Source organism: Xenopus laevis, chromosome 8L (assembly GCF_017654675.1).
Source record: "Xenopus laevis strain J_2021 chromosome 8L, Xenopus_laevis_v10.1, whole genome shotgun sequence".
NCBI lineage: Eukaryota > Metazoa > Chordata > Amphibia > Anura > Pipidae > Xenopus > Xenopus laevis.
The window spans coordinates 74,893,327-74,920,677 of record NC_054385.1 but is presented as its reverse complement, the minus strand read 5'-3'; the positions used below and the strand labels follow the sequence as shown (position 1 = coordinate 74,920,677).

Genomic DNA, 27,351 nt, shown 5'->3' with positions numbered 1-27,351 from the left:
GCTGAAATATAGGAAGAATGGTATTTTTTCCAGAAATGGTGGCAACCCTAGCTGCTACATATTCATTACCTGATCTGTCAAGTGCAACAAGAGGAGAGAGCAAAGTCTAAAACATTTACATTACAGTATTGATCTTCGTGTAACAACGGTGCAAAATAGAAAAAAAAACAGTAGGATCAGTGAGGTAGGGGCCCATGTATGAAAACACCCCAAGACCCAAGGTTCACTTTATTGGATCCAAAATAACACACCTTTTCAATAATCACTTTTTTCACTGTGAGAATAGACACTGATTTCTGCCATAAGATCATCTTTTCATTTGGCTACTATTAAAAACAAGGAGTCAATACCCAGGAATGTTAAAAGAGCTGGCAACGATTCATTATGTTATGTGAAAGTACGACTACGATTTCCTTATTCTTAGCGCATATGGTTAGGGTTGCCACCTTTTCTTGAAAACAATACCGCCCTTCCTATATTTTTATGCATTTTGCCAATTAATAACATTGGGATCAAGCTTAATTTTTATCAGCCAGGCCGGTAAAATACCGGGCAGGTGGCAACCCTACATATGGTTCGTATTTCACACTGTGCAAATCTCGCAGGCAAAAATAAAGATTTTACTGGCAATATTAGATGTGAATAATAATATTAAGAGTAGGCACAAATACAGTGGGGATACCACTTGATCTCAACCTGACCAGTAGTACCTAATGCTTATTTTATTGATAGGGAATTAACACAGAAATATAGGCAGCTGGTATTTTTTTCCAGAAAAGGAAAATTTCTAAAAAGCAGCCCATCTTCATCAGTACTGTAATGGGTATTTTAAAAGGTATGTAAAAAGCTTCACAAAAAAACTATAAAAAGCTGTGTAAAATAAATGTGATATTTATAAAGTTATGTATATTCCTGATTTTACACAATTACCATTACTGAAATCAGCAGGCAGAATTCATTAGAAAGCTAAAAATGAGTCTGTTTATAAAGATGTTTATAAAAGTTCCCCACGTTTATTTTACACTGTCTGCTGAAACCGCTGACTAAAAGAAGTCTAAAAAAAAATGTGTTGAGATTGAGAAGTCAAACGACCTGACTTCCGAAACCTTAAAAAAATACGAAACTATAAATCCCGTGAGCCTAGTAGGCGTGGGCCAATGGAGAAGCATGCTGGGGGATGTAGTTTTTTAACCAATGCCGGGTGCAAGACCAATTAGAGAGGGCCATGTAGCCGTTTCCATAACAAGGTAAAGCGTAAACGGAACTTGACGTTCGCTACTCTTATTTGCTAGCGTGTAATCGCGCTCTGTGACTGGTCCAGGTAGACGAGTAGCCATCGCCGATTGGCTGCTGAGCTGTGCGCTGTTGGCTGACTGGGAATGTTCGGGCTAGGGCCGTAGCCTCGGACTGTCACACAGAATAGCACGGGTCTGGGCGTCGGGAGGAATGGGGGGCAGGACTGTGCGCTTTCTGCTGTTGCTCGTCTGCTACTGCGGCTTCCTGGAGGTGTTGTCAGGGATCCACCGGGTCGCCGCTGGTGAGTGAGACAAAAACCAGGGTCCTGGTAAAACTAAGTTATTGACATATATTAAGTAGAGAGGGTGCAGGGTAACGGCGGGTATCTGTAGAAGTGTGAGTAGTAGAATGAATGTACAGGGGTAGGTAAATACATAGCAAGTGTGTACTCCTTGTTCCTCCATACACTATTAGGTAACATGAACTAAGGTCTCGAGCAGACCTGTGCGGAAGAGGAAACAGGGGGAATTAATGGCTGGCCAGTGAGCAGCCAACACTTCAAAATACATTTATTATTTAGCTATAGTATATATTATTATATTATGAGCCAGTATAAGAGACCGCTGTCCAGAATAAGCTCAGGATAATGGCATTCTAATCCGCTTCCCACTATGTGTATTCATTGCATTGGTATAAAAAAGAAATATTACTGCTGATAAAAGCAGTATCAGACTGTTATGTGTACGTCTGCCTCGGACTCCTGAACAATGTAGCTTTCTTGTGATCCAAGTATGGAAAAGGTGACTCCCGATACAATGTTTTGAGAGTCAGACCCACAGAAAAAAAGGGAGATACAAATACTGTTTTAGTTTGTAATAACATTTACAGCTAACTTCATCATGCAAAACAGGGCCCGGACTGGCAATCTGTGGGTTCTGGCAAATGCCAGAGGGGCTGCTGTAAGTTGCCATAGACAGGCTCTATTTATTGGGCTGGTGAGGTGCTGTTTGGGCCTCTGTTTAGCTGAAATGCCAGGGCCTATTTTGAATCTCAGTCCAGACCTGTGCAAAACCATCGGTTTTTAGGTGCAAGGCGCCTTTAAACAACCTTTACATAACCTTTAAAATAATTAAACATTTGTAATGTATATTTGTAAATGAAAGCAGTTTCTCTCTGTGCTTTGCTATACCCTGCATTGCTGCTCTTTACTACATGTGCCATTGAAACAATATTCCAGTTGTCAGTTCTCCCTCCAGCCAACTCCCTTGTTCCTTTCTATGTTCTTTGTAGAAAGATTTGGCACATAGGTTAGCACTTGCAGTTGTGGTGTCAGAAGCTTTATCTGCACTATGAAGACAATATCTGCAAGGGGTTTGTATGTTTTCTTACAGGAAACTCAACAACCCAGATGAGGCCTATGTAAGCCTATAAAAACATAATTGGTGCTTGATAAAATGAGCCATAATGTGCGTGTGAATATGATGGCAGCCTTGAATTGTAAGCTCTATGACTAATAATGCTTGGAATGAGTTTTTTGGAAACAATAATGTATGAACGGGAAGCAGATGAGTGTTGAGTTTAGCAATTTTCTTTTTCAAATCTCATATTTTTTTTTTTTTTTTTATGCTCCTGTTTTTCAGATGTTCCCAAGGGTAGTGATGATCCACAGGTGAGTGTTTCACTGATATTGATACCAGAATTTTATATCATTTATGTTTGTCTTTCAACTATTGATGCTGTCATAAATACTACACATGTAAAATAGTTTTACTTACGGTATTTTCAGATTATAAGATATTCTTCCCTCCCAAAACCCCACTAAAAAAAACAGGGTTTGTCTTATGGTAAGAATATGCAACGGTGCTGTGCTACAGCTGTGCTCCTTCTTTTTTTTTTTAGCCTTCCCATTTCAAGCTTGTGGGAAACAATGTTCTTCAAAAGTGTAGAAAAAGAGCAATGAGCTGTATAAGGTGGTGAGACTGATGTATCGCTGAGTGGAGGAGTGTATGCTCAGCACCAATTATTTTCCCTCCACCTTCTAGCGTACTGTTAATCAAAAAGACATTGTAGGTATAATGTGTGACCATTTGCTTTCTACTGATGTGGGAAGTGCCAGGTGTTGGTTTGGATTTGCAATTCTTATCAAAAACTACAGAGGTGCCTGCTACTTTCTAGCCCAATAGTCAAGTAATTTAATCTACTTATAAGTAGAATTTCTGAAATTGTTCTCTTCACAGGTTGCTTTATGGAGTCTGGTACTTGGGAATTAATGCATTTTTGCTTATCTGGTAATTTTTCAATCAGTTTGAGTTTGCTTCTTTTTTTTTTTTGCAAGGTTTTTATTGTGCAAAGTGTATTATGTACACCAGCTAGTCTGAATGGAATAACAATGTATAAGGTGGCATTACACAGGTCAGCTAAGCATATTGTCAATGGCCAAATGAGCCAATACAAGAGAAAATAAGGAGAAGCTGCAGCTTCTTTTCCTTCTGCATCTATGTTCCATCTGCACGCTAAGAAGGGTTGTCCACATGTTTTCAACTTAGACAGGCCTATTGCAGTTTGACAGTAGGTCAGAACCGATGCCCCCACCAAAGTTTCATGCACACCGATACAGTATGGCAGTTAGGACAAAATCGGACAAATAGCTAGGCCAAATCTTAGCATATATAGCCACCGGAAAGACAATTAAAATATACTCACGTAGCCACTGTTCTTAAATGTATCCATATTTGTTTCCTATTCTCTGTAAGACATCAGAAGATCATGAATCGGCATACCCCAGTGGAGACCTAAAGGAGGAGCGCAATATGCTCCCAGAGGCACAGGACAAAGATGGAGCCATATTTGATAAAAATGAAGTTCAAAAGGACAAACCTGAGCACCCAGACTTGAATTCTGAAACAAATCTAAAATCTTTTGAATTACCTACTGTAAAGCTCATTCCAACAGAGGATTTTCAGTCTGAAGATGAAAATGAAAGAAATGAGAAGGAACAAACTGGCACACAGACAATGGAGCTGCAAAAACCAGGCAAGTGTGACATGTATGGGTGGAGGTTAAACTCTGTATAATATCCATGGTGTACAAACCACTCTTGCAGGACTTGATTGCAAAAAATGTAAAAAAAAATAGTATTCGGCGCTTTGGCTCAAACTCAAGCCTTCATCCCGAACCAAACTCCTAACCCCCTTAGTGAATAATAATAATAAAGGCCACAAAACCCTCATGCAGTGATGTCATTCGCAAGCACTACATGCTGCGTGGGCTATGGCGTGTGAATCAAGGGATCATTAGGTGCAATAAGCTAAGACTGCAAAAGAAATGTCAATGTTATGTTAATATATATATACAGGTATGGGACCTGTTATCCAGAATGCTAGGGACCTGGGGTTTTCCGGATAACGGATCTTTCCGTAATTTGGGTCTTCATGCCTTAAGTCTACTAGAAATTCATTTAAACATTAAATAAACCCAATAGGCTGGTTTTGTTTCCAATAAGGATTAATTATATCTTAGTTGGGATCAAGTACAAGCTACTGTTTTATTGTTACAAAGAAAAAGGAAATCATTTTTAAAAATTTGGATTATTTGGATAAAATGGAGTCTATGGGAGACAGCCATTCCATAATTCGGAGCATTCCGGATATCGGGTTTCCGGATAAGGGATCCTATACCTGTGTGTATGTGTGTTTGTATGTATACACACACACACACACACACACACACACACACACACACACACCCCCCCCCCCCCCCCCCCCATAAGTTTCTGCGGTTTAGGGGTTGTAACACGGCAGATTTGAAATAGATTTAATTTGTGAATTGTTCTAAGATCAGTTTACTGTGGGTAAACATCAAGTGAACACTAGTTGTGGTTACTGGCATTTATCAATGGATTTAATTGTTATAGAATTGGTCCCTGGGCTAGCGCCCCTCTTCAGAAGATGCCTTGGTCCAGGGATCTTTCTATAGCATCATTCTGCCATCTTGCATTGACTTCCTAGGGATACTAGTGCAGACTTACACATGTGCAGTTTAAATATACACTAGGAATGGGAAGTCATGGCAGATACAAAAAAGAAAAACTTACACTCGCACACCCTGGCCGTCCGAAGTCACACGAGTTCCAGGTGCTAGATGTTTAGAGGAATTGGACAACCTCGAAAGCAGTGTAGATACAAGACACACCAGCACAACATGGATAATTCAGCAGGATTTGACCTTGCTCGTTTATTTGCGGATGCAACGTTTCGGGGCGTGATGCTTGAGAAAGGGGTCACGCCCCGAAACGTTGCATCCGCAAATAAACGAGCAAGGTCAAATCCTGCTGAATTATCCATGTTGTGCTGGTGTGTCTTGTATCTACAAGTCATGGCAGATACCCACACCTTTGTGAATTAGGGTTTACTTGTCCTTTTACTCTTTTGTAAAAATAAAATGATTTTTCTTTTTTTAAATAGTTTTAGACAATATTTGTTATGTGTATCTTGTTTAACCCACATCAGTAGAAAAAATATTAGCATTTACCCTACTGTTGAATGCAAAAGTTGTATTTATTTATTTATTTGAATCCACATTAAGTAAATGTTTGTTTGTTTGTTTTCATTTTAAAAATGGTAGTTGCTTTTCACCTAAACTTTTACTATGTTATAGAATACCCTTTTCTTAGAAACGTTTTAAAAATTAAAAAAGACCAATTACAAAATGTCAGAATACATTATACTAAAAGATCATTTAAATGTGATCTACCCCTTTAAAAGAGTTGTTCACCTTTAAATTAACTGTTGGTATGGTGTAGAGTGTGATATTCTGAGATAATTTGCAATTAGTTTTCATTTTTTCATCATTTATAGTTTTTGAGTTATTTTGCTTTTTATTCAGCACCTCTCCAGTTTGCAATTTCAGCAATCTGGTTGCTAGGGTCCAAATCACCCTAGCAGCCATGTATTGATTTGAATAAGAGACTGGAATATGAATAGGAGAGGTCTGAATATAAAGACGACTAATACAAAGTAGCATTAAAAATACATTTGTAGCCTTACAGAGCATTTTTTTTTTTAGATGGGGTTAGTGACTCCTATTTGAAAGCTGGAAAGAGTCAGGAAAAAGAAGGCAAATAATTTAAAAACTATAAAGCATAAATAATGAAGACCAATTGAAAAGTTGCTTAGAATTATTCATTATATAACATACTAAAAGTTAACTTAAAGGTGAACCACCCCTCTAAAGTCTAAAACAGAATAATGCTAGAAATGCTGTATTTTGTATACTAAACGTGAACATGAACTTACTGCACCAGAAGCCTAATTAAACCAATGATTTATGTTTTCAAAGTTGGCCGCAGGGGGGTGTCATCTTGTAACTTTGTTAAACATCTTTGCAAGACCATGCACACATGCTCAGTGTGGTCTGTGCTTTAGTAAATATGTAATTTATCGACATAAATTATCAAAACGTCACAAGTCAATAAATATCTGCCATAGAAGCTGATGCAGCAAGACTGATTAATAATCAGAATATGCAGACTGCACTGAGTCTACGGATACACATCTCTACAGTGGAAACAAATATATGTATATATGGAAACAAACAAAGCTGCTCGAGGTCAGGGAAGTAAGGTGGGGAGCGCCGCCATTTGAAAGTATGATTTTTTCCTGGCAGAACAGTTAGGGACTGTCTGAAGTTTTTTCTGCAGCTGGCAGAGCAAGTAAAATTAAGGGAATTTCACTGCATACAGTCAAGTACACATTTTTTAATTAAAGTATATTGGAGATAGATTTATTTTTCATTAAAGAAAGTAAAAATGGGATTTTTTTTTACCTTTAAATCCCCTTTAAGCCATATATTGTTCTTAGGACATCTTTTAATTTATTTTCTGGCATGGAAAGTAAATGTCTGAATCCTTCCATTACACATACAATTTTTTTTAGGGTGCAAGCATTCAGACAGGTGATAAACGCTTGTCGTTGCTACACTTTCACTCCAGAGCACTCCCAAACATTCTGAGGAATTGACACCTGTGTCCGTTTGTTAAAAGTTTTGACAAGTAGCAAAATAGATGATACTGCTGGGATATCCTCTAGTTTCCTTGGTTAGATCTATAATACATAATGTGTGTGTGTGTGCTAGGCAATAGGCTGATGCAACATGCTGTCATGTAAAACCTGTCTACAGCCACCTGGCCTCTTGCAGTTTTTTTCTAGACCCATCAGGTGCTGGAGGAGTTGTCTTTTTCCTTTCCAACTGATTGGCCCACGTCAGTGTTTCATGTAAACACTCCTTGGCTTATAGCCAGTAGTTTCTTTAGAAAACTGAACTGAAACCTGGACACTTTTTGTATATGTAAAAGGGCTGCAAGATTAAATTCAAAGTTGCTCAGTATGACAAAGTCTTTATTTTATTAACTTCATGTATTTTTAAGGAGAGATCCTGCAGTGATTTCTTCCCTTTTAAGACTTTCTAGTTCAATCTATAGCTTGCATGCACATGGAAAATATATTATATTGTGTTAAATCTGCACTATAAAAATTAACTGATATTCTTAGTGGCATTATTGCCAATGTATACCACTATACTGTTATTTGGGTGGTGACTTGCAGGGCTGTTTGCTGACAGGGATTGTTCAAAACTTAAAGGGCAAGTCAGCCCCAAAATAAAAATTTGCCTATTAAAAGAAAACATAATTCTAAGCAAGTTTTCAATATATATTAAACATTTTCAGTGCTTGTTATTTGTAAAATGTCTTGGTTCCACAGCAAAGTTAGGTCTGTTAATCAGCTGCCTTGTCTTACATTGTATTAAGTCTTCGACATCAGGGCAGAGACTAGACAGGGACAGACAAACACTGCTTTCAATAGCAATACATATACAAGTAACTTAAAAACCATATAAAGGTTGTAATGAATGTATTGCTTAGAATTTTTTTTTTTTTTAATTGGGCAAATGTTTATTTTGGGGTTGACTGTAACACTTGAAAAATCAAAAGCCTCATGCAAGGCACATACAACATCATTTTTCCCTAGCCATCTGTAGTGGCATGAAGATGCTGGAGTCCTATCAGAACATTTAAGTCGTAATTTCATACTGAATCAAAGTTTTTTTTCATCCTTTAATTAAACTTTATTGTTAAAATGAACTTAAAATCCGCAACTTTCCCTCAACTGAAATGATAGTCAAGTATTTTTAACTTATCCTTTTCTAAAATATTAATTTATATTAATGTTGGAAATATTGCTCTATCTTAAAATGTCTCTGTCATGGTTGATATACTAGCAGCTGCAACTCGTTAATTTAGGCTTTTTGTCTTTGTTTGTAATATTGTAGATCCCCAAATCCTAGTCTTGGGCGGCACTGCTGAGGGAGAAGCATGTCGTTTTCCATTCTTGTTTCTAGATAAAGAATACACAGAGTGCACGACGGATGGGCGGGAAGATGGCAGACTTTGGTGTGCAACCACTTATGACTACAAGAGTGACTTGAAGTGGGGATTCTGTGAAAGTGAGTCCTACATGTACTAGCACAATAATATTTTTTTTAGTATGTTGCAAATATGCGCACGTTTTTATATCTGTAAGATGAAGTACTGCTTCATAAGGGTCATTTACTTACCCTATCGTAGTGTGAAAAGTGCAGTTTTGTACATAATCGCCATATTTTTACCCACAATGCAGAATTTTTCCCATAATGCCATCTTCAGCAGGGCAAGTTGTGTCTGACACATTTGCAGCAGATGCACTTGCAACCAAGTTGGATGCAGTTATGCTGAAAATTCCTGTTGGCATCATGTCTGGATTTTAGCTGGAGAGATGAGTGCACCCTATTCTATTTCCACTGAGGGAGCACTGGAGCTTACATCTGGTAGCTTTAGGGTTCCCCTGCACAACTGCGTGAAATTCAGAACAGTAGGTGAGAAGGACCAGTGGTGCTAAGCTCAACTATAAAGAACTGCAAGTAGCACATGCTGATCCAAATATAGCATCCCTGCAACTGTGCTTTTGCAATAAATGATCCCTCATGTTCTGAGAAGAGTTCTCTTTCTAGGAAGTAAATATACAACTTAAATTATGAGATCATCCTTATTATGAAAGGGTTCTAAGGAAATTTGGTGGTTTCAGTTTTAAAGTGTTAAAAGAAGAATTTAGCAGTAAAATTATATATTTTAAAATATGACTGTCCCGTATTTAAAAATAGAATCATCCTGTGGCATTGAGGAAATCTTAATCCTGTAAATACAAGCTCAAACAGCTAGACAAACACAGATATTTACTAAACGTCTGTAACTTAATCAGTGTGGATGGAAAAACATTGAAGCATCTCAAATTTTTACAGGGCAGATACGGTAAGAGAAAGTGTGCAAAGAAATTTGGGCAGTTGTTGCAGCAGAGGAGGGCTTCTTATTCTTGTTGAAAGACCTTTCATTCAGTGGAAGATAGAGGTTATTCTAGACTTTGCTTGGCTTTGTGTATATCTTTAGCAATAGTAACACAGTGTTTTATATTTGAGTGTATTTTAATATTCTTATTAATTACTCAGTATCAATGCATCTGTGTTCAGTGGGCACAGCTATGCAGCGCTACAGTCCATAGCAGATGTGTCAGCTTTGTAGGTGAACCTAGACAGGTTGGCTATTTGGGCTTCAAACTGACATGATATTCATAGCTTTTAGCAAGGTGCAAAGTGCATAAAAGAGGCACAAATTGCTTATAAGCCCTGTTTATTTAATTCACATTAAATATAGATGTTTATTGCCCCATTTTAGCAGGTTTATTTGTCAGGAAGATAAAAAAAACCTTTGCAAAGAGACCATAGCAATATGGTTGGGTTTAGTAACAGAAAACAGTCCAGCACAAATTAATAGTGCATGAATGAACATTGCACAAATGTGAAATGTGTGGATAATAGAATTACTTTAAGAGGAGCCAATATGGTTCTGCCCTAACAAAGTTAATTTAGAATTAGCTGTAGCGAGTTACTGTTTCTGTCAGAATTTTTAAAGTATGATGTAGAGAGTGAAATTCTGAGACAGTTTGCAATTGGTTTTCATTTTTTTATTACGTGTATTAGTTATAGCTCCAGTTTGCAATTTTAGCAAACTGGATGCTAGAGTCCAATTACTCTAGCATCCATACATTGATTTGAATAAGAGACTGGAATATGAATGTGGGAGGACCTGAATAGAAAGATGAGTAAAAAGAAGTAGTAATTTGTTTGTTTTCAGTTGCTGAACAATTTTGCTATCCATGCAGTAAGCTAAATAGCTTTATTACATTCAGAGTATTTTGCCCACTGAGCCTTGCATTACCCTCTTGCAAAACTACTCCTTGTGCCATGGCTTTAGGGTTACCAGTACACTGACAAAGGAAAATTCAAATACCTACTCTCATCTGGGTGGCTCTGCCTACATCTGGCACAGTTGTTCATACAGATATTGCAAGCCTAGTCATCTTTGTGCTTAGTTGAATGGGTATTGTTAAGGTATAATAAGTGCATAATGAGAAGGGTTCTGTTCCTGACATGCGAGTACTGTGAAATCTGGAGTATTTTGTGGGTTACATAGAGACAGACAGGTATTTAATTCAGGATCCTTAAATGTTTACATGACAATAGAAAAAGCTTCTGCTTAAACATACATAAATGTTGCTCATTTACTGATTAAATGCCTTCTGAAACGGAGATGCCAAGCTTGCAATCCTTTCTTCCTAGCTAGATCACATTTTGCTTAGCATTGATCTGACATGTAGTTTGGCATTTATTTATAAAGTCCATGTCCTAACAATAGTTCTCTCCTCTGTTAAGCTGCAGAGCAGTCCAATAAGAGACATCAGATGCAGGAAGCAGAGGACCTTTACCAACTGGGCATGAAGATGCTTAACGAGAGCAGCAAAAGGTCACAGAAGAAGGAGTAAGTTGCCACATATGTAAATGCAAAATCTAGGTATCCTGTGATTTTTAGGCATTATGTAAGATGTCTGCATTCTACACAAGGATGGTTTAGGTATATTTATTCATCTAAAACAAATATTTAACTATGGTTAGCTGTTGAACAGAATTGGCTTCTAGTTTGAACCTGTACAGAGATTCAAGTGTTGCATGATCGCTGTTTTTTTTTCCCGTTATCCTTTGTAAATAAAACCTTTTCTCTTTAGAGCCTTCCAGTATTTTATGAAAGCATCTGACATGGACCACATCAAGGCAATGGAGATGGTGGCCTATGCACTGCTCTTTGGGGATCCTATAAAACAAAATATTACTTCTGCTAAAGAGTTTCTAGAGAAACTGTCAGAACAAGGGTCACCTCGTGGTCAGATGGTAAGCAATGAGCTACTGATCTAAGAATGTGATGAACCAGGGTTTATTGCTGAATTGTCAAATACAGGTAGAATTTTATTGTTTCTACCTGAATATCTGACGATTCAGCTCTAAATGTCTTTAATGGAAACAAACAATCTTTCCTGTGACCAATGGTTGCAGGAAAGATCGTAATTGTTATGTCAATGGCCACCTTTAGAGACATTAAACAAGCAACTTAACCAGCAGGCAGTAATAATAGCCTGAAAGACTCCTGTTATAAATTAATGTAAAGCGCTGAGTGACTTGCTGGTCTTATATAAATTGACGATAGATATGATGAAAAGTAGGGATACAACCTGACCAAGCAGTGTCAGAAAAGCCAAGAGATTAGAGAAACTAGAGTGTGACCAAAGGTATTAAAAACAATAAAAGAAGATGTGGTTTTAGCCTTTGCAGATAGCAGGGTGTGAGCGGGCCTGGGAAGTATTTACGTTACTGATGTCAACCCCAAAATAAAAATTTGCCTAATTAAAGAAAACTTAATTCTAAGCAACATCCCAATATACATTCATTAAACATGTTCATTGCTTTTAAAGTTATTTGTAAAAACAGTTGCTATTGAAAACAGCATTTGCTTAACTCCTGGTTGTAGTGAACATGTGACAATCACTGTTTGCTACAACATAATAACACTTTTAGCTGATTGTGAATTACTGCTGTATGATTGTTTTATCCTACAGTGCAGTCTACAAAGGTATATTTAATATGCATTGTAAAATCTTCCCTCTGTTAGTGTGATAATACCTGATGTAGTAATGGTTCCAATTTTTTTTGCCCTTTTGATACTTATTGTTATGTCTGGTTTTAAAATTTCAGGCTCTTGGTTTTTTATATGCATCGGGTCTGGGTCTAAATTCCAGTCAAGCAAAGGTAACTTATACTCATATACCAAAATATTATGTCTTGTTCTTAAAGGAGTTGTTTTTTCAGTTCAGTTGGTTTCAGATAGTTCAACAGAAATAAATACTTTTTCCAATCTCTATTTTCTATGTGACCGTTCACACAATGTAGATTTACATTGAAGTGTAAGGCTATATTTTCACCTTTCTAAAGCAGCTGGGGGGGGTCACCAATTATGTAAACTGTTTTAAATTGACACATTTAGTTGATACATTTCTTATCTTTGTCCCTGCTGAGGGGAATCTCTTAATTTTCATTGAAGGCAGCTGTTAGAATTGATACAATGGTTGCTAATGCTCCTGAGAAATGTATCAACTAAATGTTGCAAAATTGTAACAGTTCAGAATCTGCCCCTGAATTACTGAGCTGTAGTGATGTGTGGGTCGGGTCAAACCCAGACCCGCCCTCCACCCGCGCCTGCCTGCATCCGACTTCCGGGTTCCTTTTATAGACCCGCCACACCGATGACTTCACAAAAGGCACTGATGACTTCACACCGGAAGTGCAAGGTGGCAGGCGGGGAGAGTAGGAAGAAGAGCTTGATGCAGTTATCGGGCCGGCCCGCATATTACTACTGAGTTGCCAGATTGAAACTCGTGACAGGGACATTAAACTATAATCTTAGATTTTGGATAAAGTAAAATATAAAAAAATGGAAAGCAATTGAACAAAGTCATTATTTCTGGAGAACAATTTGCAAACAACTCAACTGTAAAAGTGTTTAGAAGGTGAACAACCCCTTTAATTGTTTAATTGACTTTTTGTTTTTTAAACCACAGGCTCTTGTGTATTACACATTTGGTGCACTAGGGGGTAACCTCATTGCTCATATGATTTTGGTAAGTCAGCCATCTTCATCATTCTTTCCATAATAATAATAATAATAATAATAGTTTGGTTTGCCTGAAATTCTGAAATGAGTTCAACATAGTGTAATGTATTTTTGTTTTTTTCCTTGTAGGGCTATCGATACTGGGCTGGGATTGGAGTGCTGCAGAGCTGTGAATCCGCTCTCACACATTATCGTCTTGTAGCAAACCATGGTAATTTTTTTATAATTCATATAATTGGTGTGTGTAACTGAAGGAAAGCAGCAAGGCTTACTTGTAAATCATTATGGTATAATTAACTAGTCTTGGGCTAAATCAGTGCTGGACAGAAAAAGGCTTTTCTTATATACACATAATATTCTTATATACTACTATTCTTGCCTAATAATCAAAAATGTGAACTTGGTTTAAAAAAAAAAATGATATAGACATATATAGGGACACTACTATTTGTGCCATAGTTTTTCAAGGGCAGTAGTTTCAGAAAGGATTAAAAGTTTACACATTGGGGGTAATTTATAAACACTGGGCAAATTTGCACCTGGGCAGTAACCCTTGTCAACCCATCAGATGTTTGATTCCATTGTTCTGTCTGCAGCTGACTGAAAAAAATCTAATCACTGATTGGTTGCTATGGGTTACTGCCCAGGGGCAAATATTCCCATTATATATAAATGAGCTGCCTTGTTCTGAAAAGCATACAATTTAGTCCGTATGCATTTCTTTGCCAACATTGTGGAACCACCAAATGTCCAATACTACCAAAACCTGAATTTACAAAATCTAAAAATAATGCAGCTCTTCATTGATATCTCTGTCTTTCACTCGTTTAAAGGAGTATTAAACCCTCCCTCCAACAGCCTATCCTTTGCCACTTCAGATCCTCTTCTGTCAGACACAGAGCTTTAACTAAGCATGCTCCAGCTGGAATGCTCTTGACAGCAGAGAATCCAAAGGTCTTTTAATCAGCTGGCACCATAAACATTATTTTAGGTAGGGTGAGGTCCATTACTCTGTGTTAGTATGTTGTTAATCCACATATTAAATATAAAGTTTTTGGACAGGTCTCTTTTAGTGCTAGTAAGACATTACATAGGTACTTGTTGCTGCAGTTGAAGTTGATTATCAACACAAGTGGTTATAAGCATGAAATATGTATTTTTCTTATTTGTATTTAAAGGCAATGTAGGTAACAAAGACTCTCCCTGGTTTGCTCTAGTATCAACTTTGAATTTTATTTCCTTTTAAGTTGCTTTTCTTGGCAGCAAAGATCGGTGTGTTTCTGTATTCATACTATACTTCATATTATATGTATCCTTAGTCTGTGCAAGGAGTTTTTTAAAGAGTCTTATTTCAAAGAGTGTCACTGCTGTATCACCACAAACCATGTAGCCAAGCTTCTTTGATGATATATGAGCTAACAGGCTGAGATGGGACAGTCAGGTTGGCAAAGTCAGAGTGTCAGAGAGCCAGGCTTAGGAACTTCAACTAACAATTATATACAAAAACAAACCTCTCCGCAAAAAATGATCAACATGACCTATAGGTAACATTTAATGTACATTCATATGCTAAAATTCATTTTTTAGTGTCGTTATCACTTTAAACCTTTAAATATTGATAGTGGTTGTCGGAAGTTACAAATAGTGGTGCAAAAAGGCACATTATGCCCATTCTCTGTATAATGTTTGTTATATAATATTTCACTGAAAACTGAATTTGCAGGATTAAACATTTGCTCCTCTTAATTTTCTGTTTTCTTTCTTCTCAGTTGCTAGTGACATCTCACTGACAGGTGGCACTGTTGTACAAAGGATTCGGCTGGCAGATGAAGTGGAAAATCCAGGCATGGCTAGTGGAATGCTTGAGGAAGATTTGATCCAGTATTACCAGTTTCTGGCTGAGAAAGGAGATGTCCAGGCTCAGGTTTGTAAGACACTTATAACTGTCATATGTTTAAATGGATTAACAACTGATCCTTTAAACAAGCTCTTGAATTTGGATGCTTTTGCTCCAACTATAATAATGTAGCTCTAATAGATTTGAATATATAATAGTCCTTCCTTTAGACTAAGGGCACAAGGAGTGTTGGTTCTGCTGCTCTCAGTCTGCATTTTTTCTGCAGGCAGGCTCAGGGAAGCGGATCCGCTCCCTCCCCCAGCTCTGTTTAGACTGAAAAGTACAGCTTGATTGCAGGTATAGAGAGTAGAAGTCTGGGCGAATATGCAAAAGCAGGTGCTTTCGACTGATTTCCATTCTGTGTACCTGCCCTCAAGTCGAAACTGTAGTTTTTAGTGCAGATAAATGGAGCTGGGGAAGGCAGTGGATCCGCTTCTTACAGCCTGCAGAAAACAATGCAGGCTGAGAGCAAACACTCTGTGCAACCTCAGCCTTACCTTGAAGTAGATATTTAGTGAGTTTGTGCTTTCGTGTTTGTGTGTGCGTGCTTTTGTGTGTTTGTTTGATTTCGTGTCTGTGTGCTTTCGTGTGTGTCTGTGTAGACTTTAACTATGTAACTATATATGGTTATCGGCTAGTTCTGCATCAATTTATTATACTGTTTCTAGATGTTACTGAACTCCTACTATGCATTAGTCTTGGTATATGTTGAGCTATGCTGGGAATTCTAGTTTAGCAACATCTGGGTACCCAAAGTTAAGGAATCAGAGCTTCAGTAGATATCTTAATGTGCAAAATGTTCCCCAACTGCTTAAAGGGTCTAAAGTGTCTTTAGGGAATTCGCACACATGTGGCTTAGAATCTTCTCACTTCTATTCTCATTCTGCTTTGTTGTGACCTCCACTCGTATGTCTTCTGCCATAACACCAAAAGCATGATTTATATGTTGTGCTTACATATATATTTATGTGTGTAAGATGTGTGCAAGATTTGTGTATCATAAATAATATCGGTCATTTAATATGGATAACCATAGTTAGCTTCTGTTACCTAATTTGTGATTCTTTCCTTATGTTATCATCTGGAAAACAAAATTTTTCTATTCTTACTGATTTTTAGGTTGGTCTGGGACAGCTTCATCTGCATGGAGGGCGTGGTGTGGAACAAAATCATCAGGTATATTTTAAAAAGAGAAATATCAACACAAATCTTAGGTGTCTAAGCATTTGTCTTATGTAGATTGAAACATTTACAGCATTGACTGTCAAGTACCTTACTGCCAGTCTGTACAGTCTACAACTTGGTTTTCTTATTGATGTATGCCACACCTAATGTCATCTGGCATGATCATAGAGAAACATTTATTATAGCGGTTTGTGTTAAAGAAATGTAGTACTCTGGAATAACTGTTGGGTGAGGTTGTATTAATGAGATGTTTCCCGTCTATTGAAATTTTTTATTATTATATATTTTAACCCCTTTTATACAATATATTTTTTTAGAGAAGCTCTAGTGTTATTCTGTCAATGCACTGGTTAATTTTGTCTTAGTCAAGTTTTGATATTTTTGATGCTCTCTTAAGTCAGCCTGACATATTTTGAAGCATTGCAGCAATTTACTTGTTCTCCATTATGTTCCATTTTATTTCTTTTCAGAGGGCTTTTGAGTATTTTAATCAAGCAGCAAATGCAGGAAACTCCCATGCAATGGCTTTTCTAGGAAAGGTATGGAAATTGAAAAAGTAGCATACTATATTGGCTAGATGCACTAAAATAAAACTAAATAGAAAAGTATTAATTTTTTATTAATACATATTAACTGGCTTTCTTATTTTCTGAACTTTATTTTTATGTTGGGTAAGCAAACTGTTGAGCTTATATAACCGTATTTATTTTGCCTCTCTTTTGAGCTCAGATGTATTCTGAAGGAAGTGATTCGGTGACTCAGAGTAATGAAACTGCACTTCAGTATTTCAGGAAAGCAGCAGACATGGTGGGTTCACACCTTGGATATCCTTTTCAGTAGAATTAGCATTAGCAAATTTGCTGATTTAAGAATATTGTTTAAATTGTGTGATTGAGTGCCATCAGTTATATGGGGTATATACTTGCATTTTGAGTGCGGTATGTTAGTACAGTACAGTACAGTAAAGCTGAAAAGTACCATGACCAAATATACTTTTACTTTAGGGAAACCCTGTTGGCCAGAGTGGACTTGGCATGGCTTATCTATATGGACGAGGAGTTCCTGTTGTAAGTAAAGAAAAAATTAAATTTGTTATTTGTGTATGGTTCTTGCTTATAATTAGAATTTCATATGTCTCTTTCTTTCTACTTCATTTTTTTGTTCTAATTATATACATATTTGAATTCTGCAAGATAATTGGAGTCAGCACACAAATTGTACAGGGTTCAGTAGTTTTTTTCTCATGTCAAATGACATTTAAAGGGATACTGTCATCGGAAAACATGTTTTTTTCAAAAGGCATCAGTTAATAGTGCTACTCCAGCAGAATTCTGCACTGAAATCCATTTCACATGACTTGGGGCAGCTGGGAAATTGACAACATGTCTAGCCCCATGTCAGATATCAAAATTCAATATAAAAAAATCTGTTTCTTTTGAGAAATGGATTTCAGTGCATAATAACTGATTCATTTTGAAAAAATGTTTTTTTCCCATGACAGTATCCCTTTAAAGGAATTGTTCAGTGTAAAAATAAAAACTGGTTAAATAGATAGCCTGTGCAAAATAAAAAAAACATTTCTAGTATAGTTAGTTACGCAAAAAATTTATTGTATAAAGGCTGGAGTGACTGTGTTTGTAACATAATAGCCAGAACACTACTTCCTGCTTTTCAGCTCTCTTGGTTTACACTGACTGGTTACCAGGCAGTAACCAATCAGAGACTTGAGGGGGGGCACATGGGTCATATCTGTTGCTTTTGAATCTGAGCTGAATACTGAGGATCAATTGCAAACTCATTGAACAGATATGTACCATGTGGCCCCGCTTCAAGTTGCTGACTAACTCAGAGTTAGAGAGCTGAAAAGCAGGAAGTAGTGTTCTGGTTATTATGTTAGACATCCAGTCACTCCAGTCTTTATATATTACATTTTTGGCTAACTAACTATATTAGAAATGTTTTTTTTTTTTGCACAGCCTATTTATTTACAGATTTTATTTTCACACTGAACTGTTCCTTTTAAGTGTTTTTAATTCTCATTATCCCCAATAATTTTGATTTGCTAATTGATTCTGCAGGACTATGAACTGGCTTTGAAATACTTCCAGAAGGCAGCCGAACAAGGGTGGGTGGATGGCCAGCTTCAGCTTGGATCAATGTATTACAGTAGGTGACTGAGATATGGTCGTAAGCCACATCTGATATATTATTTTTTTAATGGCTTAATAGATGTCAGATCTGCTTTCAGGTTAGTGATGCCCAACAGACAATCCCTTTATGCTCCATTGCAGGCCATGCCAAAGAACCCAATTGGAACTAGCATGGTGCCCATCCATGTTACAAAAACTATTGTAGCTTCATGTAGATTTGTACTCCTTATTATCCCAAGTCCCTGCCAAAAAGTAGGACTGAAATTACGTTCCCAGGGTCACAGTGAGTTTATTCGAAGACTGGTTCCCTCCCATGACATTTATTGGATTACTTTTTACATTTTATGTCATGGGTCATAAACATTTGGTAAACTTTTGAAAAGATTAATGTTTTCCTTTGCTTTTTGGTAGGTAATTGTTGTGCAAATGAGAGCTAAATAATCTAATGATTATATTAACTTCTGTTGCAGATTTTTTTGTTTTTCACTGCTGTGTAATAAATCCTATGTTATTATGTATTAAATATTGTCATCAAGAGTAAGTAATTACATAAAACGCATCACTCAGAATTACTCACTGGGTTGTGAATACTTTTAACTGCAATAAACCATGTTGGTGAAACTATTGTTGAAAGTGAGAGTGGAATCTAAATGTGCCCTGGTTGCTTTACAGATGGCATTGGTGTAAAGAAAGATTACAAACAAGCCCTGAAATATTTTAACCTGGCATCACAAGGGGGTCACATTTTGGCTTTCTACAACCTTGCCCAGATGCATGCGACTGGCACAGGGGTGATGAGATCTTGCCACACTGCTGTTGAAGTAGGTGCAAATCTTTGCTACTTTGTTAAACAAAGCATGTGTTTTCTACTGACCATGTTCTTTTGAAGCAATTTCAAAGTAATAGTTTAAAGGACCAGTAACATCAAAAAATGAAAATGCTTTAAAGTAATAAAAATATAATGCAGTGTTGCCCTGTACTAGTAAAACTGCTGAGTTTGCTTCAGAAACACTACTATTGTTTATGTAAATAAGCTGCTGTGTAGCCATGGTGGCAGCCATTCAAAGGAGAAAAGTCTCAAGTTACACAGCAGATAGCAGATAAGCTCTGTAGAACATAATGTTATCTGTTATCCACTAATTATCCTGTGCCATGTAGCCTTTTTTCAATTTCCGCCATTGCTACTCAGCAGCTTGTTCATATGAACTATAGTCGTGTTTCTAAAGCAAACAGATCAGTTTTACCAGTGCAGGGCACCACTACATGATATTCTCATTACTTTAAAACACTTTAATTTTTTGGTGTTACTGTTCCTTTAAAAATGATTTGTTGCTTACAGGACTGCAGGTCTTACACACTGTGCAGCTAAATTTCATGTGAGCTTTAGCTGTACCTTTAAGGGGTGCTCTCACAGAATTTCAGCGTCTTAAACTATATTTCTTTTAGGTTAAACTGTTATCTTACAGTGCTACGCAATATGTTGGCGCTATATAAATACATGTTAATAATAATAATAATAATATCTTGTGAAGCACTAGTCTGGTTTCTTTCTTGCAGTGTTGTATTTGTAAGATCTTTATGACAAAATCAATACAAAACCAAAGATATTGTAAAAATCGATTTACTATTTTATTTTATTCAACAGCATCCCTAGGATAGAAGCTATTCCTAAGAGTGTTTGAGATGTATTGGTACTCTATAGGCTCTGTCACATGAGCATTTCTAATTGCAGTGATTCCGTAATTTTGCTAGCATCAACAATGAAAGCCTGTAGCAAATATTAGTACTGTCAAACAGGAATTTATTTAGAGTACAGTTATTTACTGTAGTGTATACAGTAGCACATTACTGTAATCTGTGCACTACAGGTGCATACAACAAACCCGCTTACTAAGTAACTGCAGTTTACATGGTACCATATCTTTTAAGGGCATTCAGAAATGAATACAAGCTTTACAAATGAATACACTCTTGGTGAAAATCACATTCCTGTCACTTAACTAACAAAATTTTTTGATCTTCACTTCATCTAGTTGTTTAAGAATGTATGTGAGCGTGGGCGTTGGTCAGATAGACTTATGACTGCCTATAACAGCTACAAGAATGGCAATGCCAATATAGCCGCAGTGCAATACCTGCTTCTGGCCGAACAGGGGTATGAGGTGGCCCAGAGCAATGCGGCTTTCATCCTAGACCAGAGTAAGAGATACTAAATACTTTTCTGTATTAGAGGCTCTGTGTGTGACTAGAGCTATTCTAACCGTGACTGTCCTATTTCCTGCAGAAGAAGCAGCTATATTTGGAGAGAATGAAACCTTTCCTAGAGCTCTTTTACACTGGAATCGGGCAGCCTCGCAAGGTCAGTCTCCTTTGCTACATAAAATATAAATGAGGACAGGTTAACAATTATTCTTTGTGCAGGTTATCATGGTTTAAATTCAAAATATAATACTGTAAAATCCTACATTATAACTATAAAGCTGAGGAGGGCAATACAGTTGCAGTTCAGTACGTACATTAGTTGAACCACTGTAGATAATGAGGTTTGTTTAGGCAGCAATATACACCTGTATAATGGAGTGTTTCTTAAGGAAAAAGGGATCTTTTTATACAGAGCTTATTATCTTTCTTTAAAGGAAAACTATCACGAAAATGTAATAAGCTTCATCATTCTGAAATGAGAAATTTTCTAAAAATTCTGAACAGTTTCTGAAATATTCAAGTTACTCTACACTATCCCCCTCTCAGTATCTGCCTCTCTTCATGCAGGAGTTGGGAGTCTGGTTTTGAATGACCGTTAAATCCAATCTATCTTTCAAGGGGGCTCATTTTACAAAGAAGATGTATTAGATCTCACTCTATTAAAATCACCAGAAATCCTGTCTCTCTATGTGCAGAATCTGTGCTAAAGTCCGTTATTTTGTTTGACCTGAAATTGGCTATTTGAGTGAGCTCTAATACTTCTTCTAGGTAAAGGAGCCCCCATAAGATATATTGAAAAAGGCCGAATCCCGAACTGAATCCTGGATTTGGTGCATCCCTAATAAAAACCACTGTCCACATAGGGAGTTCATGGTGAATGCTGCCATGGAAAGTGACCAGGAAAGTATGAAGCAAATTCTTGTATTCCTTAATCAACCATGGTCGGCTTTCACCAATGGGAATGTCAAAAGCTACGAAAGAGACAGGGACAGTAATACCTTAAAATAAAAACTTTGTCCTCAAAGACTACTTTAGGATGTTCAGAGGCTGCCAAAGCAGCTAATTCCCCTCCCCTGCATGCAGAAGTAACTGCCATAGAAGAACTACTTTCAGTGAAAGATTCCACAAGAAGACTTCTTCTAAGGGCTCAAAGCCGGAGAACTGGGAGCTTTCAAAATAAGAGGACGTTCCCACGGCGAAGACAACTCCTTTACAGGTCTTACCCTTAACAGGGCATTAAAGAATATCTTAAATAAGGGCTCTTCTTCCCATGATCTTACAGTTAATCCAGATATTGCAGATATCTGACCTTTCATTGTTCTGAAGTGTACATTTTTCTCAAACTCTGGGAAAAGGAGTGCTACCAGCAATTTTGGAGAAAGAGTCAAGGGATTCTCAAGGGATTATTAGAAGAAGCAAATTCTCCCAGAGTTTATTATACTGAAGGCAAGTAGTCTTCTTTGGGCTTTAAAGGAGATCTATAATGTCATCTTTTAAATGAAGGTTCTTTAGTTGCGTCCTTTCAACCGCCAAGCCATCAAGGACAAAGGTTCGGCCCTCTGGATCTGAATTGAGCCCTTCTTGTCCACTTGACTGTTTTGTCATTGTTAAGGGTAATGTGCCCAATATCTTCAAACACTATTGGACTGAGGCCACTGGCCTCTTGAATCAGCTTGATGATATTTTTCTGTTTTTCTGCTGACTAGATTTCAATCTGTTTGAGAAAGTTCTCAAGAAACTGAAGTCACCTTGTTGGTAGCGGATAATTTTTTCCCTGTTTCTGGTCTAGCCATGAGCCTGAAGAAAATCCAGAATCCTTGCAGTATTATTTCCAGCTTATGTTTCTGAGCTTGCCACAACTACGTTGTCATCCAAGTAATGAAACAATGCAGTGCCTTCTCAACGCTGCAATGAGAGTGACCAGAACTTTTCTGAAGACCCTTGGAGGCTGTGAAAGACCAAAGGGCTCTTGATCTTTGACGACCAGACCTCCAAGAAGGTTGACTAGAATATTATTTTCCCAGTTTATATTGCCTTCTGAATGATCTGAAGAATCTCTCTTTGTTTTAAAATTGGAATCATAGCTGGCTCTTTTTTAAAAAGACACCTTTATTGCCTGAAACTTTTTTGATGATAGCCCTTCTGGCTGCTACCGATAAAGCCATTGATCTCACTGAGAAGTGAACCAGATCCAATAAGAGTTCAGTGATGAATTCAGTTGCCACCTTGCAATTGGACAGCATTTCCAGCAACTTAGGTTTCTTTACATTGGATGATATTGCATCACCCTGCTCAGACACCCATACTTTGAGGGCCACAGAGATAGACATTAATGTCACTGTGGCTATACACAAAGGTCCTGCTGCACCAAATTATTTTTGGAGATTAAACTCTATCTTATTTTCCACTGATTCTTTGAACACAGCAACGTCATGAGCTGGAAAAGTAGTTTTGTTAGCCATCGTTAACCTCATAGGAGGAGCTTCTAGGAATTTATTCAACATAGTGATTCTGTAATCGCAGAAATCCTAAACACCCGGATAGAAAGTTCTGCTGCAAGCCTATGCTCCCACCATTGGCCCGGACAGGACAAAAAAGACTTAGGGGGAAGAGGGAAGTAGAACTTTGTTACCTATTAGTTGGAAGTCCCATTGATGAATGCTGACCATGGGTGACTAGGGAAAATGCATTTAGTTTTTTGCATACCATGTACTGACGTATTTAGGAAACCATATTAAACCTCTGCCTTATTTCACAAATATCATGCTGCCCTTCTGTACAGTTTTTCAAGGTAGTCAAGCCTTTATCTAAGCATCACATGGTCTGCATTATTTTGATTCATAACGCTGACATAAAGTGATAAGAATGGATAGCTAAAGCAGAGAAAACATGAAAAACGAATATCCATAATATCCTTTCATAAGATAAACATCAGATGTGGACCATTTAGAAAGAACCAGTGTGTTTTACCAGTGATGCACATAGAAATCACAATTTTAACATGATATATCCACTTAATTGTCATTTAGGTTACACCCTAGCCAGGATTAAGCTAGGCGATTATCATTTCTATGGCTACGGAACAGATATTGACTACGAGACTGCATTTATTCATTATCGCCTGGCCTCTGAACAGCAGCACAGCGCCCAAGCCATGTTCAACCTGGGATATATGCATGAGAAGGGCCTGGGAATCAAGCAGGTTATTATTTCATTATGATTTTTTAACTTGTTCTGCATTTCTAAAGGGCAGTATTTTTACATATCTGTGTTTATTAATCCTTATAGGTATGGGATGTTTTTTTTTATCCAGAATACTTCAAATTACACAGGAAGGCTGTCTCCCATAGACTCCATTTAAATCTAATAATTAATTATTATTTTTTTTTAAATGATTTCCTTTTTACCTGTAATAAGAAGAGTTGTAATTGATCCCTTATTGCAGGCAAAACAACTCTATTGGGTTTAATTGGTGATTTTTTTAATAAGCATAAGGTATGGAGATCCAAATTACGGAAAGATCCCTTATCTGGAAAACTCTAGGTACCGCGCATTCTGCATAGCAAGCCCCATACCTGTAACATACAACAAAATATACACATTTATTTAGGATGCTGACAGTTTGATTATCATGCACAGTCGGCCAGAGGAGGGTATCTGGCACAGTTTTAACGCTCATACACACAGGAGAAAGGTTCGCACATTTGAGATGTGTTTTTACTGCTTTTTGGATGCATTGTAAACACACACAAAAATTCTGCAATAAGTCTGAGTTTGATTGAATTTTAATGATATTTCTGTTTTCTAGTATTTGATTCGTGTTCCAGTTACAATTGGGGCAGTGGAATACTGTTAGATGCATAAAATGCATCATACCGGCTCATTTTGACTGCATTTGCATGGCCACTTGTACATATGTTTGCATTCAAAATTGTTAGCATGTAGCCTTTTCATGTGTTTTTCACAAAACAGACCTCACGACATCAGCTCTTCCTTTTTACAGGACATCCATCTTGCTAAACGTTTCTATGACATGGCTGCTGAAGCCAGCCCAGATGCTCAGGTGCCAGTGTTTCTAGCACTGTGTAAACTTGGAGTGCTTTATTCACTCCAGTTTCTGCGTGATGTGAATGTAAGTACTTAAAGGCATTAAAAATCATTGGCCCAAATAAATGCCTTGTTTTGTTTCTTTAGCCTGTTCACTGATGCTTGTATCTCTCCAATATAGTAACCGACTGATGCCTTTTTGCTTATTGGTTGCTGTTTTCCTAGTGAGCTGGTGTATGACTAACATTGTTTTCCTATGCGGCTTAAAGGAGATTTAAACTGTTCCCCCCCCCCCCAACAACTTTTCTCCTCGCAGCATGTATTCTTTTCATAAGTTTCCTGTCTGCTCACTGCTTTCTCCCTCCCTAGTTACTCAGTGGAAAAAGTGTCCCTGTCATGTACCTTGGCATATTCATGCAGAGTAGCACAGCGGAGCTCTCCCACACCATCTTCTGTATGTTCTGGTTCCTCGCAGAAGTGAGCCCTGGCACAGAGCCTTTTCGCACATGCGTAGTTGGGACCATTCTGGTATTAGTGCCTACTGCGCATGCGCAGGAAAGATCCGAAGATTGCCGAAGGAAGAGAAGAGTATCCGAAGATAGAGAAGATGGCGCCGGAGAGCTCCGCTGCGCTACTCTGCATAATTATGCCAAGGTACATGACAGGGATACTTTTTCCACTGGGTTACTAAGGAGGGAGAAAGCATTGAGGGGGGCCAATGGACAGAAGGGGATTTTTGATTAATGGGGGGTTTAGTTCTCCTTTGACTGCACATGCGCTTCCAAGACCGTGCTGCCAGTCTAGAGAAGTGGATCAGATGACAGAAAGAAGATGGTGCCTCCGTTGCAAAACTCTGCAGATTTATAGCAGGTCAGCAAACGGGGAGATTTCTGAAAAGGATATATGCTGCAGGAAGGGAGCTTGGAGGGGGGGCAAGGGTTTAGTTCTCCTTTAAAAGGATCATCAGTTGTAATAATACATAATCTTGTTGATTTTGCTCAAAACAGCTTAAATGGTGATTACACCACCTGAACAGGTGTTAACCATTTACTATGTATTTATAAGGTTATGGTCGCTTTCTAGAACTTCAAATATGCCCCTGATCTTTCTAGCCTACTTTCAAGTTGCCACTCCTTTGACCTATTTAATTGGACTGTTCAGTATACCTCTCTTCTGAATATTAGTTCAGTCAATAGGGAATTGCCTTCATTAAACCGTTTGCCTATTGTTTAAATCATTAAATAAACTCTGTGCAGACAGGACATTTCAAGTTACTTCATGATTAGCCCTTGTGTGCTACATTATTAGATTACAGATCATTCATCTGCATGATGGACTCCTGCTAACAAAACAGTCACAGCAGAGGGTAAAGGAGTTTTGTACTGGTAAAAATATATATATATATATATATATATATATATATATATATATATATATATATATATATATATATATATATATATATATATATATATATATATATTATATGATTGTGCATAACGTTATCTTTATTTCTGTGCGTGTAGATAATAAGCTGTGTTACTTTACCAACAGAACAGCACATGAATGAGACAGATTTCATGTACATTCTGATAGAGGCTCTACACTTCAAAGTTGCTAATATGCTAAACCAAAACAGTTTTTTGATGTTTTGATAAGTTCTTGCTTCTCTTCACTTCCCACTGCATCAGGTTAAAGAAATGGCCTTCCAGTTGGATATGGACCAGTTGCTGGGACCAGAGTGGGACTTGTACCTTATGACCATCATCGCTCTGTTGCTCGGGACAGTCATTGCATATCGACAACGGCAGCCTCAAGTTGTTTTAAGACCCCCAACGCCAGCTCCAAGAGCAGCACCTCAGGACCCACCCCCTCCACAGCCAGAGCAACCCCAACAACAACAGGAAGTCCAGCAACCACAGTGAACACATGGGTTTGCTCTGTAAAAAAAACATTACTTGGGGTAAAGACCGTTAAACCCGAAGGCTTCCAGAAGACCAGAGCTGCCTCCATCCCACAATGGGTCAGGACATATGCAACCACTTTGATCTGCTGAGTGATAATAGAAACAAAGCAAGCTATTTTGTTTTCTGCATTTTTATTTCTTTTTTTCTGTTTTTTTTTTTGATGGGTAATTTCCTCCCTTTTTATTTGCTGTATGGAAAACAAACATCCATATTCAACAACAGCAATTTGTTTTCTTTAGTATTATTTATAAAAGATTCCATAGTCTAAAACTGGTCGGAAAGGTATTTTTCCCACTTTAGGGCCAAAAGTAGGACTTGTTAATAGAAAGTGCTGGTGCTGGATATTGGGAAGACAAACTGTGGGACGTCTCCCTCACCACGATATTGTTAGCACTCACTATTTTTAATTTCTTTGTATTTATTATAGAGCCCACCAATCAGAGGTAAATTCCTAATGAATATTGCAGTGAGGGTTCTTGGTGCTCTTACTGAATATAGAAAGCTGCACTAGGGCATATTTCTGCAACAGTATGTTATAGAAGAGGAAATGCCACTTACAGTAAATCAGTTTGTCACATTCTC

General features: G+C 37.6%; 1 protein-coding gene across 2 annotated transcripts; it reads left to right on the top strand.

Annotated features, from left to right (window-relative positions):
* The first annotated feature begins 1,293 nt into the window (after nucleotides 1-1,293).
* sel1l.L (sSEL1L adaptor subunit of ERAD E3 ubiquitin ligase L homeolog) lies at nucleotides 1,294-27,351 on the top strand. 2 transcript variants are annotated; one of them, XM_018229260.2, is made up of 21 exons: nucleotides 1,294-1,537; nucleotides 2,877-2,905; nucleotides 3,990-4,269; nucleotides 8,563-8,736; nucleotides 11,035-11,140; nucleotides 11,385-11,547; nucleotides 12,406-12,459; nucleotides 13,269-13,328; nucleotides 13,451-13,532; nucleotides 15,091-15,245; nucleotides 16,338-16,394; nucleotides 16,874-16,942; nucleotides 17,133-17,210; nucleotides 17,408-17,470; nucleotides 18,482-18,569; nucleotides 19,226-19,374; nucleotides 20,587-20,752; nucleotides 20,838-20,912; nucleotides 23,785-23,957; nucleotides 24,759-24,887; nucleotides 26,494-27,351. In XM_018229260.2, exons 1-21 carry the CDS (start codon nucleotides 1,447-1,449, stop codon nucleotides 26,725-26,727), a joined length of 2,475 nt encoding a protein of 824 aa, XP_018084749.1. In that variant the 5' UTR covers nucleotides 1,294-1,446; the 3' UTR covers nucleotides 26,728-27,351.

Excerpts from the sequence above, each read along its gene's own strand:
- sel1l.L (XM_018229260.2), top strand. The coding sequence starts at position 1,447 with ATGGGGGGCAGGACTGTGCGCTTTCTGCTGTTGCTCGTCTGCTACTGC. Across the intron at positions 4,270-8,562 it reads AATGGAGCTGCAAAAACCAG|ATCCCCAAATCCTAGTCTTG; the intron begins GCAAGTGTGACA and ends GTAATATTGTAG. Across the intron at positions 20,913-23,784 it reads GAATCGGGCAGCCTCGCAAG|GTTACACCCTAGCCAGGATT; the intron begins GTCAGTCTCCTT and ends ATTGTCATTTAG.